The sequence below is a fragment of the Bufo gargarizans genome, chromosome 1 (genome assembly GCF_014858855.1).
Source record: "Bufo gargarizans isolate SCDJY-AF-19 chromosome 1, ASM1485885v1, whole genome shotgun sequence".
Classification (NCBI taxonomy): Eukaryota; Metazoa; Chordata; class Amphibia; order Anura; family Bufonidae; genus Bufo; species Bufo gargarizans.
The window spans coordinates 249411121-249429915 of record NC_058080.1 but is presented as its reverse complement, the minus strand read 5'-3'; the positions used below and the strand labels follow the sequence as shown (position 1 = coordinate 249429915).

The window sequence follows — 18795 nt, the reverse complement described above, 5'->3', positions numbered from 1 at the left end:
GTACAGATATGGGGTTGCAGGGTAGATGATTACAGTGGAGGATGTACAGATATGGGGGTGCAGGGTGGATGATTACAGTGGAGGATGTACAGATATGGGGGTGCAGGGTGGATGATTGCAGTGGAGGATGTACAGATATGGGGGTGCAGGGTGGATGATTGCAGTGGAGGATGTACAGATATGGGGGTGCAGGGTGGATGATTACAGTGGAGGATGTACAGATATGGGGGTGCAGGGTAGATGATTACAGTGGAGGATGTAGAGATATGGGGGTGCAGGGTGGAGGATGTAGAGATATGGGGGTGTAGGGTAGATGATTACAGTGGAGGATGTACAGATATGGGGGTGCAGGGTAGATTACAGTGGAGGATGTACAGATATGGGGGTGCAGGGTGGATGATTGCAGTGGAGGATGTGCAGATATGGGGGTGCAGGGTGGATGATTACAGTGGAGGATGTACAGATATGGGGGTGCAGGGTGGATGATTACAGTGGCAGTCTGTGGGGCGCGTGGTCTGACCCATGTGTGTGGCGGTATTATAGAGGTGCCCACGCCGTCGTACAGTCGCCCTCAGCCTTTCACAGCAGTTCGGAGACAACATTTTTTTCACCGGTTTTTTATTGGTTCTCGTGGTCACTCCTAGCGCATGGGGCAGGTGCCGCCTGACCCCGCTGGCACATACATCACACATCTCGTTACACGCTCACGGCCCATACATGACCTCGGGGACCAGCCTTATGCCTGGAAGCGGGGCCAGGTCTTGACTGTGTTGTAGAAGGTGTTGCCGGGACACTCGGTGGCGGTGACGTTGCGATGTCCCTTCAGGATGTAGGCAGACTTGATGTATCCCTTGGTGACACCGCAGCTGATGAGACTCTTGGCGGCATTTTGGGCAGCGGTAGTCGGATTACTGCCTGGAATGACAGCAGAGGTTTAATGTCAGTCCGACCTGTCGCCTGCACAGGGCGGCTCGTAATCCTGGCGCACTGGTGACACGGGCGCGGCTCTGTGCCTCCTCTGTCCTCCTCCATCACTGGCAGCCAGGCAGGATGGAGTATTGGTGACACGGGCGCGGCTCGGTGCCTCCTCTGTCCTCCTCCAGCTCTGGCAGACAGGGAGGATGGAGTATTGGTGACATGAGCGCGGCTCTGTGCCTCCTCTGTCCTCCTCCAGCTCTGGCAGCCAGGGAGGATGGAGTATTGGTGACACGGGCGCGGCTCTGTGCCTCCTCTGTCCTCCTCCATCACTGGCAGCCAGGGAGGATGGAGTATTGGTGACACGGGCGCGGCTCTGTGCCTCCTCTGTCCTCCTCCATCACTGGCAGACAGGGAGGATGGAGTATTGGTGACACGGGCGCGGCTCTGTGCCTCCTCTGTCCTCCTCTATCACTGGCAGCCAGGGAGGATGGAGTATTGGTGACACGGGCGCGGCTCTGTGCCTCCTCTGTCCTCCTCCAGCTCTGGCAGCCAGGGAGGATGTAGTATTGGTGACACGGGCGCGGCTCTGTGCCTCCTCCATCACTGGCAGCCAGGAATGATGGAGTATTGGTGACACGGGCGCGGCTCTGTGCCTCCTCTGTCCTCCATCACTGGCAGCCAGGGAGGATGGAGTATTGGTGACACGGGCGCGGCTCTGTGCCTCCTCTGTCCTCCTCCATCACTGGCAGCCAGGGAGGATGGAGTATTGGTGACACGGGCGCGGCTCTGTGCCTCCTCTGTCTTCCTCCATTACTGGCAGCCAGGGATTATGGAGCAATGGTGAGACGGGCACGGCTCTGTGCCTCCTCTGTCCTCCATCACTGGCAGACAGGGATGATGGAGTATTGGTGACACGGGCGCGGCTCTGCCTCCACTGTCCTCCTCTATTACTGGCAGCCAGGGAGGATAGAGTATTGGTGACACAGGCGCGGCTCTGTGCCTCCTCTGTCCTCCTCTATTACTGGCAGCCAGGGATGATGGAGTATTGGTGACACGGGCGCGGCTCTGTGCCTCCTCTGTCCTCCTCCATCACTGGCAGCCAGGGATAATGGAGTATTGGTGACACGGGCGCGGCTCTGTGCCTCCTCTGTCCTCTATTACTGGCAGCCAGGAATCATGGAGCACTGGTGACACGGGCGCGGCTCTGTGCCTCCTCTGTCCTCCTCCATCACTTGCAGTTAGGGAGGATTGAGTATTGTGACACAGGCACTGCTCTGTGCCTCCTCTGTCCTCCTCCAGCTCTGGCAGCCAGGGAGGATGGAGCATTGGTGACACGGGCACGGCTCTGTGCCTCCTCTGTCCTCCTCCATCACTGGCAGCCAGGGATGATGGAGTACTGGTGACACGGGCGCGGCTCTGTGCCTCCTCTGTCCTCCTCCAGCTCTGGCAGCCAGGGAGGATGGAGCATTGGTGACACGGGCGCGGCTCTGTGCCTCCTCTGTCCTCCTCCATCACTGGCAGACAGGGAGGATGGAGTATTGGTGACACGGGCGCGGCTCTGTGCCTCCTCTGTCCTCCTCTATCACTGGCAGCCAGGGAGGATGGAGTATTGGTGACACGAGCGCTGCTCTGTGCCTCCTCTGTCCTGCTCCATCACTGGCAGCCAGAGATGATGGAGTATTGGTGACACGGGCGCTGCTCTGTGCCTCCTCTGTCCTCCTCCAGCTCTGGCAGCCAGGGAGGATGGAGTATTGGTGACACGGGCGCGGCTCTGTGCCTCCTCTGTCCTCCTCCATCACTGGCAGCCAGGGATGATGGAGTATTGGTGACACGGGCGCGGCTCTGTGCCTCCTCTGTCCTCTTCCAGCTCTGGCAGCCAGGGAGGATGGAGTATTGGTGACACGGGCGCGGCTCTGTGCCTCCTCTGTCCTCCTCCATCACTGGCAGCCAGGAATGATGGAGTATTGGTGACACGGCGCGGCTCTGTGCCTATTCTGTCCTCGTCTATTACTGGCAGCCAGGAATCATGGAGCACTGGTGAAACAGGCGCGGCTCTGTGCCTCCTCTGTCCTCCTCCATCACTGGCAGCCAGGGAGGATGGAGTATTGGTGACACGGGCGCGGCTCTGTGCCTCCTCTGTCCTCCTCCAGCTCTGGCAGCCAGGGATGATGGAGCAATGGTGACACGGGCACGGCTCTGTGCCTCCTCTGTCCTCCTCCAGCTCTGGCAGCCAGGGAGGATGGAGCATTGGTGACACGGGTGCGGCTCTGTGCCTCCTCTGTCCTCCTCTATCACTGGCAGCCAGGGAGGATGGAGTATTGGTGACACGGGCGCGGCTCGGTGCCTCCCCTGTCCTCCTCCATCACTGGCAGCCAGTGATGATGGAGCAATGGTGACACGAGCGCGGCTCTGTGCCTCCTCCAGCTCTGGCAGCCAGGGTGAATGGAGCATTGGTGACACGGGCGCGGCTCTGTGCCTCCTCTGTCCTCCTCCAGCTCTGGCAGCCAGGGATGATGGAGTATTGGTGACACGGGCGCAGCTCTGTGCCTCCTCTGTCCTCCTCTATCACTGGCAGTCAGGGAGGATGGAGTATTGGTGACACGGGCGCGGCTCTGTGCCTCCTCTGTCCTCCTCTATCACTGGCAGCCAGGGAGGATGGAGTATTGGTGACACGGGTGCGGCTCTGTGCCTCCTCTGTCCTCCTCCAGCTCTGGCAGCCAGGGAGGATGGAGTATTGGTGACACGGGCGCGGCTCTGTGCCTCCTCCATCACTGGCAGCCAGGAATGATGGAGTATTGGTGACACGGGCGCGGCTCTGTGCCTCCTCTGTCCTCCATCACTGGCAGCCAGGGAGGATGGAGTATTGGTGACACGGGCGCGGCTCTGTGCCTCCTCTGTCCTCCTCCATCACTGGCAGCCAGGGAGGATGGAGTATTGGTGACACGGGCGCGGCTCTGTGCCTCCTCTGTCTTCCTCCATTACTGGCAGCCAGGGATTATGGAGCAATGGTGAGACGGGCACGGCTCTGTGCCTCCTCTGTCCTCCATCACTGGCAGACAGGGATGATGGAGTATTGGTGACACGGGCGCGGCTCTGCCTCCACTGTCCTCCTCTATTACTGGCAGCCAGGGAGGATAGAGTATTGGTGACACAGGCGCGGCTCTGTGCCTCCTCTGTCCTCCTCTATTACTGGCAGCCAGGGATGATGGAGTATTGGTGACACGGGCGCGGCTCTGTGCCTCCTCTGTCCTCCTCCATCACTGGCAGCCAGGGATGATGGAGTATTGGTGACACGGGCGCGGCTCTGTGCCTCCTCTGTCCTCTATTACTGGCAGCCAGGAATCATGGAGCACTGGTGACACGGGCGCGGCTCTGTGCCTCCTCTGTCCTCCTCCATCACTTGCAGTTAGGGAGGATTGAGTATTGTGACACAGGCACTGCTCTGTGCCTCCTCTGTCCTCCTCCAGCTCTGGCAGCCAGGGAGGATGGAGCATTGGTGACACGGACACGGCTCTGTGCCTCCTCTGTCCTCCTCCATCACTGGCAGCCAGGGAGGATGGAGTATTGGTGACATGGGCGCGGCTCTGTGCCTCCCCTGTCCTCCTCCATCACTGGCAGCCAGGGATGATGGAGTACTGGTGACACGGGCCGCGGCTCTGTGCCTCCTCTGTCCTCCTCCAGCTCTGGCAGCCAGGGAGGATGGAGCATTGGTGACACGGGCGCGGCTCTGTGCCTCCTCTGTCCTCCTCCATCACTGGCAGACAGGGAGGATGGAGTATTGGTGACACGGGCGCGGCTCTGTGCCTCCTCTGTCCTCCTCTATCACTGGCAGCCAGGGAGGATGGAGTATTGGTGACACGAGCGCTGCTCTGTGCCTCCTCTGTCCTGCTCCATCACTGGCAGCCAGAGATGATGGAGTATTGGTGACACGGGCGCGGCTCTGTGCCTCCTCTGTCCTCCTCCAGCTCTGGCAGCCAGGGAGGATGGAGTATTGGTGACACGGGCGCGGCTCTGTGCCTCCTCTGTCCTCCTCCATCACTGGCAGCCAGGGATGATGGAGTATTGGTGACACGGGCGCGGCTCTGTGCCTTCTCTGTCCTCATCCAGCACTGGCAGACAGGGAGGATGGAGTATTGGTGACACTGGCGCGGCTCTGTGCCTCCTCTGTCCTCTTCCAGCTCTGGCAGCCAGGGAGGATGGAGTATTGGTGACACGGGCGCGGCTCTGTGCCTCCTCTGTCCTCCTCCAGCTCTGGCAGCCAGGGTGGATGGAGTATTGGTGACACGGCGCGGCTCTGTGCCTCCTCTGTCCTCCATCACTGGCCAGCCAGGGAGGATGGAGTATGGTGACACGGGCGCGGCTCTGTGCCTCCTCTGTCCTCCTCCATCACTGGCAGCCAGGAATGATGGAGTATTGGTGACAGGGGCACGGCTCTGTGCCTCCTCTGTCCTCCATCACTGGCAGCCAGGGAGGATGGAGTATTGGTGACACGGGCGCTGCTCTGTGCCTCCACTGTCCTCCTCCAGCTCTGGCAGCCAGGGTGGATGGAGTATTGGTGACACGGGTGCGGCTCTGTGCCTCCTCTGTCCTCCATCACTGGCAGCCAGGGAGGATGGAGTATGGTGACACGGGCGCAGCTCTGTGCCTCCTCTGTCCTCCTCCATTACTGGCAGCCAGGGAGGATGGAGTATTGGTGACACGGGCGCGGCTCTGTGCCTCCTCTGTCCTCCTCAATCACTGGCAGCCAGGGATTATGGAGCAATGGTGAGACGGGCACGGCTCTGTGCCTCCTCTGTCCTCCTCCATCACTGGCAGACAGGGATGATGGAGTATTGGTGACACGGGCGCGGCTCTGTGCCTCCTCTGTCCTCATCCAGCACTGGCAGACAGGGATGATGGAGTATTGGTGACACGGGCGCGGCTCTGTGCCTCCTCTGTCCTCCACTATTACTGGCAGCCAGGGATGATGGAGTATTGGTGACACGGGCACGGCTCTGTGCCTCCTCTGTCCTCGTCTATTACTGGCAGCCAGGAATCATGGAGCACTGGTGAAACAGGCGCGGCTCTGTGCCTCCTCTGTCCTCCTCCATCACTGGCAGACAGGGATGATGGAGTATTGGTGACACGGGCGCGGCTCTGTGCCTCCTCTGTCCTCCTCCAGCTCTGGCAGCCAGGGATGATGGAGCAATGGTGACACGGGCACGGCTCTGTGCCTCCTCTGTCCTCCTCCAGCTCTGGCAGCCAGGGAGGATGGAGCATTGGTGACACGGGTGCGGCTCTGTGCCTCCTCTGTCCTCCTCTATCACTGGCAGCCAGGGAGGATGGAGTATTGGTGACACGGGCGCGGCTCGGTGCCTCCCCTGTCCTCCTCCATCACTGGCAGCCAGGGATGATGGAGCAATGGTGACACGAGCGCGGCTCTGTGCCTTCTCCAGCTCTGGCAGCCAGGGAGAATGGAGCATTGGTGACACGGGCGCGGCTCTGTGCCTCCTCTGTCCTCCTCCAGCTCTGGCAGCCAGGGATGATGGAGTATTGGTGACACGGGCGCAGCTCTGTGCCTCCTCTGTCCTCCTCTATCACTGGCAGTCAGGGAGGATGGAGTATTGGTGACACGGGCGCGGCTCTGTGCCTCCTCTATCACTGGCAGCCAGGGAGGATGGAGTATTGGTGACACGGGCGCGGCTCTGTGCCTCCTCTGTCCTCCTCCAGCTCTGGCAGCCAGGGAGGATGGAGTATTGGTGACACGGGCGCGGCTCTGTGCCTCCTCCATCACTGGCAGCCAGGAATGATGGAGTATTGTTGACACGGGCGCGGCTCTGTGCCTCCTCTGTCCTCCATCACTGGCAGCCAGGGAGGATGGAGTATTGGTGACACGGGCGCGGCTCTGTGCCTCCTCTGTCCTCCTCCATCACTGGCAGCCAGGGAGGATGGAGTATTGGTGACACGGGCGCGGCTCTGTGCCTCCTCTGTCTTCCTCCATTACTGGCAGCCAGGGATTATGGAGCAATGGTGAGACGGGCACGGCTCTGTGCCTCCTCTGTCCTCCATCACTGGCAGACAGGGATGATGGAGTATTGGTGACACGGGCGCGGCTCTGCCTCCACTGTCCTCCTCTATTACTGGCAGCCAGGGAGGATAGAGTATTGGTGACACAGGCGCGGCTCTGTGCCTCCTCTGTCCTCCTCTATTACTGGCAGCCAGGGATGATGGAGTATTGGTGACACGGGCGCGGCTCTGTGCCTCCTCTGTCCTCCTCCATCACTGGCAGCCAGGGATAATGGAGTATTGGTGACACGGGCGCGGCTCTGTGCCTCCTCTGTCCTCCTCCATCACTTGCAGTTAGGGAGGATTGAGTATTGGTGACATGGGCGCGGCTCTGTGCCTCCTCTGTCCTCCTCCAGCTCTGGCAGCCAGGGACGATGGAGCATTGGTGACACGGGCACGGCTCTGTGCCTCCTCTGTCCTCCTCCATCACTGGCAGCCAGGGAGGATGGAGTATTGGTGACATGGGCGCGGCTCTGTGCCTCCACTGTCCTCCTCCATCACTGGCAGCCAGGGATGATGGAGTACTGGTGACACGGGCGCGGCTCTGTGCCTCCTCTGTCCTCCTCCAGCTCTGGCAGCCAGGGAGGATGGAGGATTGGTGACACAGGCGCGGCTCTGTGCCTCCTCTGTCCTCCTCCATCACTGGCAGACAGGGAGGATGGAGTATTGGTGACACGGGCGCGGCTCTGTGCCTCCTCTGTCCTCCTCTATCACTGGCAGCCAGGGAGGATGGAGTATTGGTGACACGGGCGCGGCTCTGTGCCTCCTCTGTCCTCCTCCAGCTCTGGCAGCCAGGGAGGATGGAGTATTGGTGACACGGGCGCGGCTCTGTGCCTCCTCTGTCCTCCTCCATCACTGGCAGCCAGGAATGATGGAGTATTGGTGACACGGCGCGGCTCTGTGCCTCCTCTGTCCTCCATCACTGGCAGCCAGGGAGGATGGAGTATTGGTGACACGGGCGCGGCTCTGTGCCTCCTCTGTCCTCCTCCATCACTGGCAGCCAGGGAGGATGGAGTATTGGTGACAGGGGCACGGCTCTTTGCCTCCTCTGTCCTCCTCCAGCTCTGGCAGCCAGGGAGGATGGAGTATTGGTGACACGGGCGCGGCTCTGTGCCTCCTCTGTCCTCCTCCATCACTGGCAGCCAGGAATGATGGAGTATTGGTGACAGGGGCACGGCTCTGTGCCTCCACTGTCCTCCTCCAGCTCTGGCAGCCAGGGTGGATGGAGTATTGGTGACACGGGTGCGGCTCTGTGCCTCCTCTGTCCTCCATCACTGGCAGCCAGGGAGGATGGAGTATTGGTGACACGGGCGCAGCTCTGTGCCTCCTCTGTCCTCCTCCATTACTGGCAGCCAGGGAGGATGGAGTATTGGTGACACGGGCGCGGCTCTGTGCCTCCTCTGTCCTCCTCAATCACTGGCAGCCAGGGATTATGGAGCAATGGTGAGACGGGCACGGCTCTGTGCCTCCTCTGTCCTCCTCCATCACTGGCAGACAGGGATGATGGAGTATTGGTGACACGGGCGCGGCTCTGTGCCTTCTCTGTCCTCATCCAGCACTGGCAGACAGGGATGATGGAGTATTGGTGACACGGGCGCGGCTCTGTGCCTTCTCTGTCCTCATCCATCACTGGCAGACAGGGAGGATGGAGTATTGGTGACACGGGCGCGGCTCTGTGCCTCCTCTGTCCTCCTCTATCACTGGCAGCCAGGGAGGATGGAGTATTGGTGACACGAGCGCTGCTCTGTGCCTCCTCTGTCCTCCTCCATCACTGGCAGACAGGGAGGATGGAGTATTGGTGACACGGGCGCGGCTCTGTGCCTCCTCTGTCCTCCTCTATCACTGGCAGCCAGGGAGGATGGAGTATTGGTGACACGAGCGCTGCTCTGTGCCTCCTCTGTCCTGCTCCATCACTGGCAGCCAGAGATGATGGAGTATTGGTGACACGGGCGCGGCTCTGTGCCTCCTCTGTCCTCCTCCAGCTCTGGCAGCCAGGGAGGATGGAGTATTGGTGACACGGGCGCGGCTCTGTGCCTCCTCTGTCCTCCTCCATCACTGGCAGCCAGGGATGATGGAGTATTGGTGACACGGGCGCGGCTCTGTGCCTCCTCTGTCCTCTTCCAGCTCTGGCAGCCAGGGAGGATGGAGTATTGGTGACACGGGCGTGGCTCTGTGCCTCCTCTGTCCTCCTCCTTCACTGGCAGCCAGGAATGATGGAGTATTGGTGACACGGCGCGGCTCTGTGCCTCCTCTGTCCTCCATCACTGGCAGCCAGGGAGGATGGAGTATTGGTGACACGGGCGCGGCTCTGTGCCTCCTCTGTCCTCCTCCATCACTGGCAGCCAGGGAGGATGGAGTATTGGTGACAGGGGCACGGCTCTTTGCCTCCTCTGTCCTCCTCCAGCTCTGGCAGCCAGGGAGGATGGAGTATTGGTGACACGGGCGCGGCTCTGTGCCTCCTCTGTCCTCCTCCATCACTGGCAGCCAGGAATGATGGAGTATTGGTGACAGGGGCACGGCTCTGTGCCTCCACTGTCCTCCTCCAGCTCTGGCAGCCAGGGTGGATGGAGTATTGGTGACACGGGTGCGGCTCTGTGCCTCCTCTGTCCTCCATCACTGGCAGCCAGGGAGGATGGAGTATTGGTGACACGGGCGCAGCTCTGTGCCTCCTCTGTCCTCCTCCATTACTGGCAGCCAGGGAGGATGGAGTATTGGTGACACGGGCGCGGCTCTGTGCCTCCTCTGTCCACCTCAATCACTGGCAGCCAGGGATTATGGAGCAATGGTGACACGGGCGCGGCTCTGTGCCTCCTCTGTCCTCCTCCATCACTGGCAGACAGGGATGATGGAGTATTGGTGACACGGGCGCGGCTCTGTGCCTTCTCTGTCCTCATCCAGCACTGGCAGACAGGGATGATGGAGTATTGGTGACACGGGCGCGGCTCTGTGCCTCCTCTGTCTTCCACTATTACTGGCAGCCAGGGATGATGGAGTATTGGTGACACGGGCACGGCTCTGTGCCTCCTCTGTCCTCGTCTATTACTGGCAGCCAGGAATCATGGAGCACTGGTGAAACAGGCGCGGCTCTGTGCCTCCTCTGTCCTCCTCCATCACTGGCAGCCAGGGAGGATGGAGTATTGGTGACACGGGCGCGGCTCTGTGCCTCCTCTGTCCTCCTCCAGCTCTGGCAGCCAGGGAGGATGGAGCATTGGTGACACGGGTGCGGCTCTGTGCCTCCTCTGTCCTCCTCTATCACTGGCAGCCAGGGAGGATGGAGTATTGGTGACACGGGCGCGGCTCGGTGCCTCCCCTGTCCTCCTCCATCACTGGCAGCCAGGGATGATGGAGCAATGGTGACACGAGCGCGGCTTCGTGCCTCCTCCAGCTCTGGCAGCCAGGGAGAATGGAGCATTGGTGACACGGGCGCGGCTCTGTGCCTCCTCTGTCCTCCTCCAGCTCTGGCAGCCAGGGATGATGGAGTATTGGTGACACGGGCGCAGCTCTGTGCCTCCTCTGTCCTCCTCTATCACTGGCAGCCAGGGAGGATGGAGTATTGGTGACACGGGCGCGGCTCGGTGCCTCCCCTGTCCTCCTCCATCACTGGCAGCCAGGGATGATGGAGCAATGGTGACACGAGCGCGGCTCTGTGCCTCCTCTGTCCTCCTCCAGCTCTGGCAGCCAGGGAGAATGGAGCATTGGTGACACGGGCGCGGCTCTGTGCCTCCTCTGTCCTCCTCCAGCTCTGGCAGCCAGGGATGATGGAGTATTGGTGACACGGGCGCAGCTCTGTGCCTCCTCTGTCCTCCTCCATCACTGGCAGACAGGGATGATGGAGTATTGGTGACACGGGCGCGGCTCTGGGCCTCCTCTGTCCTCCTCCAGCTCTGGCAGCCAGGGATGATGGAGTATTGGTGACACGGGCGCGGCTCTGTGCCTCCTCTGTCCACCTCCAACACTTGCAGCCAGGGTGGATGGAGTATTGGTGACACGGGCGCGGCTCTGTGCCTCCTCTGTCCTGCTCCATCACTGGAAGCCAGGGATGATGGAGTATTGGTGACACGGGCGCGGCTCTGTGCCTCCTCTGTCCTCCTCCATCACAGGCAGACAGGGTGGATGGAGTATTGGTGACACGGGCGCGGCTCTGTGCCTCCTCTGTCCTCCTCCATCACTTGCAGCCAGGGTGGATGGAGTATTGGTGACACGGGCGCGGCTCTGTGCCTCCTCTGTCCTGCTCCATCACTGGCAGACAGGGATGATGGAGTTTTGGTGTCACGGGCACGGCTCTGTGCTTCATCTGTCCTCCTCCATCACTGGCAGACAGGGAGGATGGAGTATTGGTGACACGGGCGCGGCTCTGTGCCTCATCTGTCCTCCTCTATCACTGGCAGCCAGGGAGGATGGAGTATTGGTGACACGAGCGCGGCTCTGTGCCTCCACTATCCTCCTCCATCACTGGCAGCCAGGGAGGATGGAGTATTGGTGACACGGGCGCGGCTCTGTGCCTCCACTGTCCTCCTCCATCACTGGCAGCCAGGGAGGATGGAGTATTAGTGACACGGGCGCGGCTCTGTGCCTCCTCTGTCCTCTATTACTGGCAGCCAGGGATGATGGAGTATTGGTGACACGGGCACGGCTCTGTGCCTCCTCTGTCCTCCTCCATCACTGACAGCCAGGGAGGATGGAGTATTGGTGACACGGGCGCGGCTCTGTGCCTCCTCTGTCCTCCTCCATCACTGGCAGCCAGGGATGATGGAGTATTGGTGATACAGGTGACTCTGTGCCTCCTCTGGCAGACAGTGGGTACAATACATGGACCGTGCTCACACCACAGTATTGTGGCTTTTTACCCTACACCGTGGGACAGTTGAAGCCCCCACCACAGTCCCCCGACTCACTTGTGAAGGTGCCGATTAAGACGATGCCAATAGAGTTGGAGTTGTAGTTTGGGGCGTGAGCACCAACGGATGTCCAGCCACGGCCCTCGTACACGGAACCGTCGCCTCCAACCAGGAAGCTGCAAAGCAGAGAGGTGGTTTTATAAGCAGCATGGAGCACCTGAGGCCGGGCATCGTCTGACGGTGGCCACTTACCTGTATCCGATGTCACACCAGCCGTTGGTGTTAATGTGCATGTTCTGGATGTTCTTGGCCTGAGTGATGCAGGTGGACTGGGAGGAGCAGGCAGCTCCGGCGGTGTGGTGGATGACGACATAGGTGACTGGGGTAGCCATTGCTGTCCGGCAGGTTGGAGCTCGTCCCCCCCACTGGGATTTTGTGAGGATGGTGGGGCAACCTGTATGGTGAAGACGGGAGCATTGCTATCACTGTGGCCCCGGGGCTGTTCTGACCCAGAGCGTGCAGCAGTATTCCCAGAGGAACCGAAGGGGAGCGCTGCAGAGGAACCGAAGGGGAGCGCTGCAGAGGAACCGAAGGGGAGCGCTGCAGAGGAACCGAAGGGGAGCGCTGCAGAGGAACCGAAGGGGAGCACAAAACCGTACTGCTGCGCTGCCCTACAAAGCACTACAAGGGCCCCTCACTGTCCTCTGATCCCCCTGTCCGCTGAGGTGTCAGGAGATTAATACTTACATTGTGCAAGACTGCACAGGGCAAGGAGGGCGAAAACACGCAGCATGGCTGACAGGGTCCTGAGGAGAGGAAAGAAAAAATAGACATAAAATACCGTAAATTATCTGAGCGGAGACTGCAAAACAGAGAGGCACGAGGAATGAGGTACTACACTTCTGTGCTCCGAAGCAGTGATGGTATGGGACAGCTGTGTCTATAGATCAGGTACAGTGCGGTGTATAGGACGGCAGTGTCTATAGATCAGGTACAGTGCGCTGTATAGGACGGCTGTGTCTATAGATCAGGTACAGTGCGGTGTATAGGACGGCTGTGTCTATAGATCAGGTACAGTGCGCTGTATAGGATGGCTGTGTCTATAGATCAGGTATAGTGCGGTGTATAGGACGGCTGTGTCTATAGATCAGGTACAGTGCGGTGTATAGGACGGCAGTGTCTATAGATCAGGTACAGTGCGCTGTATAGGACGGCTGTGTCTATAGATCAGGTACAGTGCGGTGTATAGGACGGCTGTGTCTATAGATCAGGTACAGTGCGCTGTATAGGATGGCTGTGTCTATAGATCAGGTATAGTGCGGTGTATAGGACGGCTGTGTCTATAGATCAGGTACAGTGCGGTGTATAGGACGGCTGTGTCTATAGATCAGGTACAGTGCGCTGTATAGGATGGCTGTGTCTATAGATCAGGTATAGTGCGGTGTATAGGACGGCAGTGTCTATAGATCAGGTACAGTGCGCTGTATAGGACGGCTGTGTCTATAGATCAGGTACAGTGCGGTGTATAGGACGGCTGTGTCTATAGATCAGGTACAGTGCGGTGTATAGGACGGCTGTGTCTATAGATCAGGTACAGTGCGCTGTATAGGACGGCTGTGTCTATAGATCAGGTATAGGGCGGCTTTGTCTATAGATCAGGTATAGTGCGGTGTATAGGACGGCTGTGTCTATAGATCAGGTACAGTGCGGTGTATAGGACGGCTGTGTCTATAGATCAGGTACAGTGCGCTGTATAGGACGGCTGTGTCTATAGATCAGGTATAGGGCGGCTGTGTCTATAGATCAGGTATAGTGCGGTGTATAGGACGGCTGTGTCTATAGATCAGGTATAGTGCGGTGTATAGGACGGCTGTGTCTATAGATCAGGTATAGGGCGGCTGTGTCTATAGATCAGGTATAGTGCGGTGTATAGGGCGGCTGTGTCTATAGATCAGGTATAGTGCGGTGTATAGGGCGGCTGTGTCTATAGATCAGGTATAGTGCGGTGTATAGGGCGGCTGTGTCTATAGATCAGGTATAGTGCGGTGTATAGGACGGCTGTGTCTATAGATCAGGTACAGTGCGGTGTATAGGACGGCTGTGTCTATAGATGAGGTATAGTGCGGTGTATAGGACGGCTGTGTCTATAGATGAGGTACAGTGCGGTGTATAGGACGACAGTGTCTATAGATCAGGTACAGTGCGGTGTATAGGACGGCTGTGTCTATAGATCAGGTATAGTGCGGTGTATAGGACGACAGTGTCTATAGATCAGGTATAGTGCGGTGTATAGGACGACAGTGTCTATAGATCAGGTACAGTGCGGTGTATAGGGCGGCTGTGTCTATAGATCAGGTATAGTGCGGTGTATAGGACGGCTGTGTCTATAGATCAGGTACAGTGCGGTGTATAGGACGGCTGTGTCTATAGATCAGGTATAGTGCGGTGTATAGGGCGGCTGTGTCTATAGATCAGGTATAGTGCGGTGTATAGGATGGCTGTGTCTATAGATCAGGTATAGGGCGGCTGTGTCTATAGATCAGGTATAGTGCGGTGTATAGGGCGGCTGTGTCTATAGATCAGGTACAGTGCGGTGTATAGGACGGCTGTGTCTATAGATGAGGTATAGTGCGGTGTATAGGACGGCTGTGTCTATAGATCAGGTATAGTGCGGTGTATAGGATGGCTGTGTCTATAGATCAGGTATAGGGCGGCTGTGTCTATAGATCAGGTATAGTGCGGTGTATAGGACGGCTGTGTCTATAGATCAGGTATAGTGCGGTGTATAGGACGGCTGTGTCTATAGATCAGGTATAGTGCGGTGTATAGGACGGCTGTGTCTATAGATCAGGTACAGTGCGGTGTATAGGACGACAGTGTCTATAGATCAGGTATAGTGCGGTGTATAGGACGACAGTGTCTATAGATCAGGTACAGTGCGGTGTATAGGGCGGCTGTGTCTATAGATCAGGTATAGTGCGGTGTATAGGACGGCTGTGTCTATAGATCAGGTATAGTGCGGTGTATAGGGCGGCTGTGTCTATAGATCAGGTATAGTGCGGTGTATAGGATGGCTGTGTCTATAGATCAGGTATAGGGCGGCTGTGTCTATAGATCAGGTATAGTGCGGTGTATAGGGCGGCTGTGTCTATAGATCAGGTATAGTGCGGTGTATAGGACGGCTGTGTCTATAGATGAGGTATAGTGCGGTGTATAGGACGGCTGTGTCTATAGATCAGGTATAGTGCGGTGTATAGGATGGCTGTGTCTATAGATCAGGTATAGGGCGGCTGTGTCTATAGATCAGGTATAGTGCGGTGTATAGGACGGCTGTGTCTATAGATCAGGTATAGTGCGGTGTATAGGACGGCTGTGTCTATAGATCAGGTATAGTGCGGTGTATAGGATGGCTGTGTCTATAGATCAGGTATAGTGCGGTGTATAGGACGGCTGTGTCTATAGATCAGGTATAGTGCGGTGTATAGGGCGGCTGTGTCTATAGATCAGGTATAGTGCAGTGTATAGGACGGCTGTGTCTATAGATCAGGTATAGTGCGGTGTATAGGACGGCTGTGTCTATAGATCAGGTATAGTGCGGTGTATAGGGCGGCTGTGTCTATAGATCAGGTATAGTGCGGTGTATAGGATGGCTGTGTCTATAGATCAGGTACAGTGCGGTGTATAGGACGGCTGTGTCTATAGATCAGGTACAGTGCGGTGTATAGGGCGGCTGTGTCTATAGATCAGGTACAGTGCGGTGTATAGGACGGCAGTGTCTATAGATCAGGTACAGTGCGGTGTATAGGACGGCAGTGTCTATAGATCAGGTATAGGGCGGCTGTGTCTATAGATCAGGTACAGTGCGGTGTATAGGGCGGCTGTGTCTATAGATCAGGTATAGTGCGGTGTATAGGGCGGCTGTGTCTATAGATCAGGTATAGTGCGGTGTATAGGGCGGCTGTGTCTATAGATCAGGTACAGTGCGGTGTATAGGGCTCACCTGTGTGTTGTGCTCACCTGTTTCGGGCGTTTCTGGCATAGTCTTCCTCGCCGCCCTCCCTTTTTATTCCCTCTCCGGTTATCAGTGACCTTGTGCTGATGGATGTGGGGGGTGGTTTTTCAGATATGGTTGGAGATTCAGTGTAATGATGGGGGTGGTTACTCTCCTGTGATGTCGGTACTCCCACTATGAGGTGCACCTGTTTTGTTTTTCACCTGTTTACTGCACACGGTACCGTGACGTGGCTGCTGGTGCCGTGTGCGGGAAGTACAGATGGCCGGTGACCCTTCTCCCCACAGTCCCAGTCTGTTCTGGAGGGTGAGGGTATGTGAGATCCCCCTAGATGAGGGTCCCTGTGTGACGGACTGACAGCAGCCATAGACCTCAGGCAACAACTACTGGAAGGATAGAAACAAAACAGAGCAGCGCTAGGGCAGGGTGACTAGGCGCTAGATTATAGGTGCCCATGTAAGCCGTGTACCGGGGTGGGCTCCCCAGGTTGCAGCAAAGTCACGAACGAGGAAAGCAACCCAAATACCAGTTATTGCCAAAAGTGTATTTTACTTAAACGTGGTAATGAACGCGACCACAGATGCTGGGAACATACAATAAATGTACCTACACCCAGCCAGATGGCTGAGACCCTTGTGCTGCACAGCGCGGCGCCCTCCGGTGGATGCTGGAGGTAAGAGCAGTAATTTACCTTCTGGCAGGCTCAACTCAAACAGCCACGCCTGTTATTACTCTAAGAAAATCGGGAACAACTGTTTGGGTGCGTGGGGCGGGCTAGTCTGCGGTGCAGCACAACTGCTTACAAATTTATTATACTCTACGGCAGGCATGCTCAACCTGCAGCCCTCCAGCTGTTGTAAAACTACAACTCCCACAATGCCCTGCTGTAGGCTGTTCCGGCATGCTGGGAGTTGTAGTTTTGCAACAGCTGGAGGGCCGCAGGTTGAGCATGCCTGATCTACGGTATTCCCCCTCCAATAACTGCTCTTGTAGCGCGTGCCTTAGTGTAAACACCAGCCTGGCTTGAGTTTGTGGTGCGGTTTATCAGCTCTCCGGTGTGAACTGTAGCTTTAATTGTGAAGTCCTTGTAATGAATAGTTAACAATCCTTGTGGCCTGACACAAACAGAAACCCTAACTGACTACAGGCCTGGTCTCATCTCTAGGAGTCTAGGCGCCAGCACTGTAAGGATGTGCGTGCACGATCGGTCTGCTCTGCATCAGCTGGTGACTGTGGCCGAAACAAAGGCTTCTCCAACAAGCGTGCAGTACTGCAGTATCTGTGGCTTTACTCATCAGCGTTCCTGGCAGCAATCCTCCTTCCTCTGGACAGGCTCAGGGTCTTGGACATGATCAGCTTCACTTGGCTGCAGCTCTGGTCACTGAAGGGTGCTCCCACACCTGGATGTTAATGGATTTTCTCCTCACACAGATCCTCAGTGTCTGTCTTGGCTCCTCTCTAAGATGGAGGATCCTTCACTTCCTCTCCAGGGTTGTAACCCCAACCCCTCAGAGTTCTCAACATCACATGAATCAAAAAATGCAGTCCTTTTTAGCTATGGTAAGGAAAGAGCGGCATCTTGTGGCCAAGCAGCAGAATGCAAGTCCAAATCATTTGACCTCATTTAAACAAATACAATGTTCACACAGTGAGTGCTGTTTCCTCATCTCAAATGCCACCCCACTACAGGTTGTCATCCTCAGCAACCATCCCCATGAAAACTTATCCTTGACATAGCGCTGTGGGGGCACACCAGCATTGGGCCTGGTTGACCGCAGAGTGACAGACTCAGAAGCACTAGGGGCGTCAGGGGAGGAGCTGCTGACTGCTCAACGCTTTCCCTGGGTGGCAAACTTGCCACAGCCGAAACCTCGGTGGGTCCTGGGGCAGGGACAACCCACCATTTCTCCTCCTTATCTAAGGGGATTTCCTCTGTACTCTCAACAGGAGGAGGTATCTCCTCCACACACACGGGCTCATCAAAATTGCAACGCCTCAACATGTTACAGTGCAAGTTCTGCAAGGGCCCCCCCGGTCCCTACTTGCTTCACCTCATAGACCGGGATGGCAGGGTCTACCCTCCTCTTTACTGTGTATGGGACTTCCTCCCACCACCCATTCAACTTCCTGGACGGTCGCTTGGCCCAGACCATCACTCGATTGCCCGGGGCATACCCACTCCTCTGCACTGGTCTTGTGTTAGGGTGTACCCCTTTTTTTAGGTGCTCCCCCACAACCTTGTGGATCCCTCTCAGCCAACGGCGGTGCTCTTGCACCCATGCAGTGGTATTTCTCGTGGTGGATTTGGCATATAGAGATCTTCAATCTCCCATCTGGCTCTCCCAAACATGAGAATATGTTATATTAGTATCCGGTGGTACTGTGTACCCTGATGTTATAGGCCAACATCAGTTCAGGTAGGTACATCAGTTTGGCTGTCCTCCAGAGTCCGCAGCATCTGGAGCAAGGTGCGTTTGAACCACGCGCACACCCCGTTTCCCATACAGTTGGTGTAGCTCATTCATTAGAGTACCCTGAAAACATGCTCCCTGATCCGAATGTATCCTCCATGGACACACGAACACCTGAATAAAGTGTTTGCAGATCGCTTCAGCGGCTGACTCTGCCGTCTGGTCTCTGGTGGGCACACAGTGTCCCGAGGTAGAGTACCCAATCTGAACCAGACCAATAACCCCAAAGAAGATGAAAAATGCACATATAAAATATATGTAATTTATTAAGACATAATCAAAAAATAGAATGACATAAGGCACAAGGATAGAGGAGGGTGGGGGCCCCCGTGTAGCAGGGTCAACTGACAGGGAAAGAGGGGTCACAGCCCTGGGTATGAGACCGCATAGATATGGGTGACCTGTAGGTACACCCAAAGTGACATATAATGGTAAGTATGCTGCATGCTTATACAAGGTAAAAAAGGTCACACGTAGCCAAGATTGCCCACCCCAGAATAATAAAAAGGCT

The 18795-nt window shown here is 57.1% G+C and overlaps 1 protein-coding gene across 1 annotated transcript in view; it reads right to left on the bottom strand.

The window, feature by feature from the left end:
* Nucleotides 1-718: 718 nt before the first annotated feature.
* The window catches only part of LOC122924862 (peptidoglycan-recognition protein SC2-like), a 31715-nt gene continuing 13638 nt past the window's right edge, over nt 719-18795 (bottom strand). Inside the window, exons 2-5 of the mRNA XM_044276379.1 lie at nt 12549-12607; nt 12054-12255; nt 11859-11977; nt 719-915 (exon numbers count right to left, since the gene is read on the bottom strand). Coding sequence (XP_044132314.1) covers nt 737-915; nt 11859-11977; nt 12054-12255; nt 12549-12594 — 546 coding nt within the window. The 5' untranslated portion in view covers nt 12595-12607 and the 3' untranslated portion in view covers nt 719-736. The remainder of the gene's footprint in view (nt 916-11858; nt 11978-12053; nt 12256-12548; nt 12608-18795) is intronic.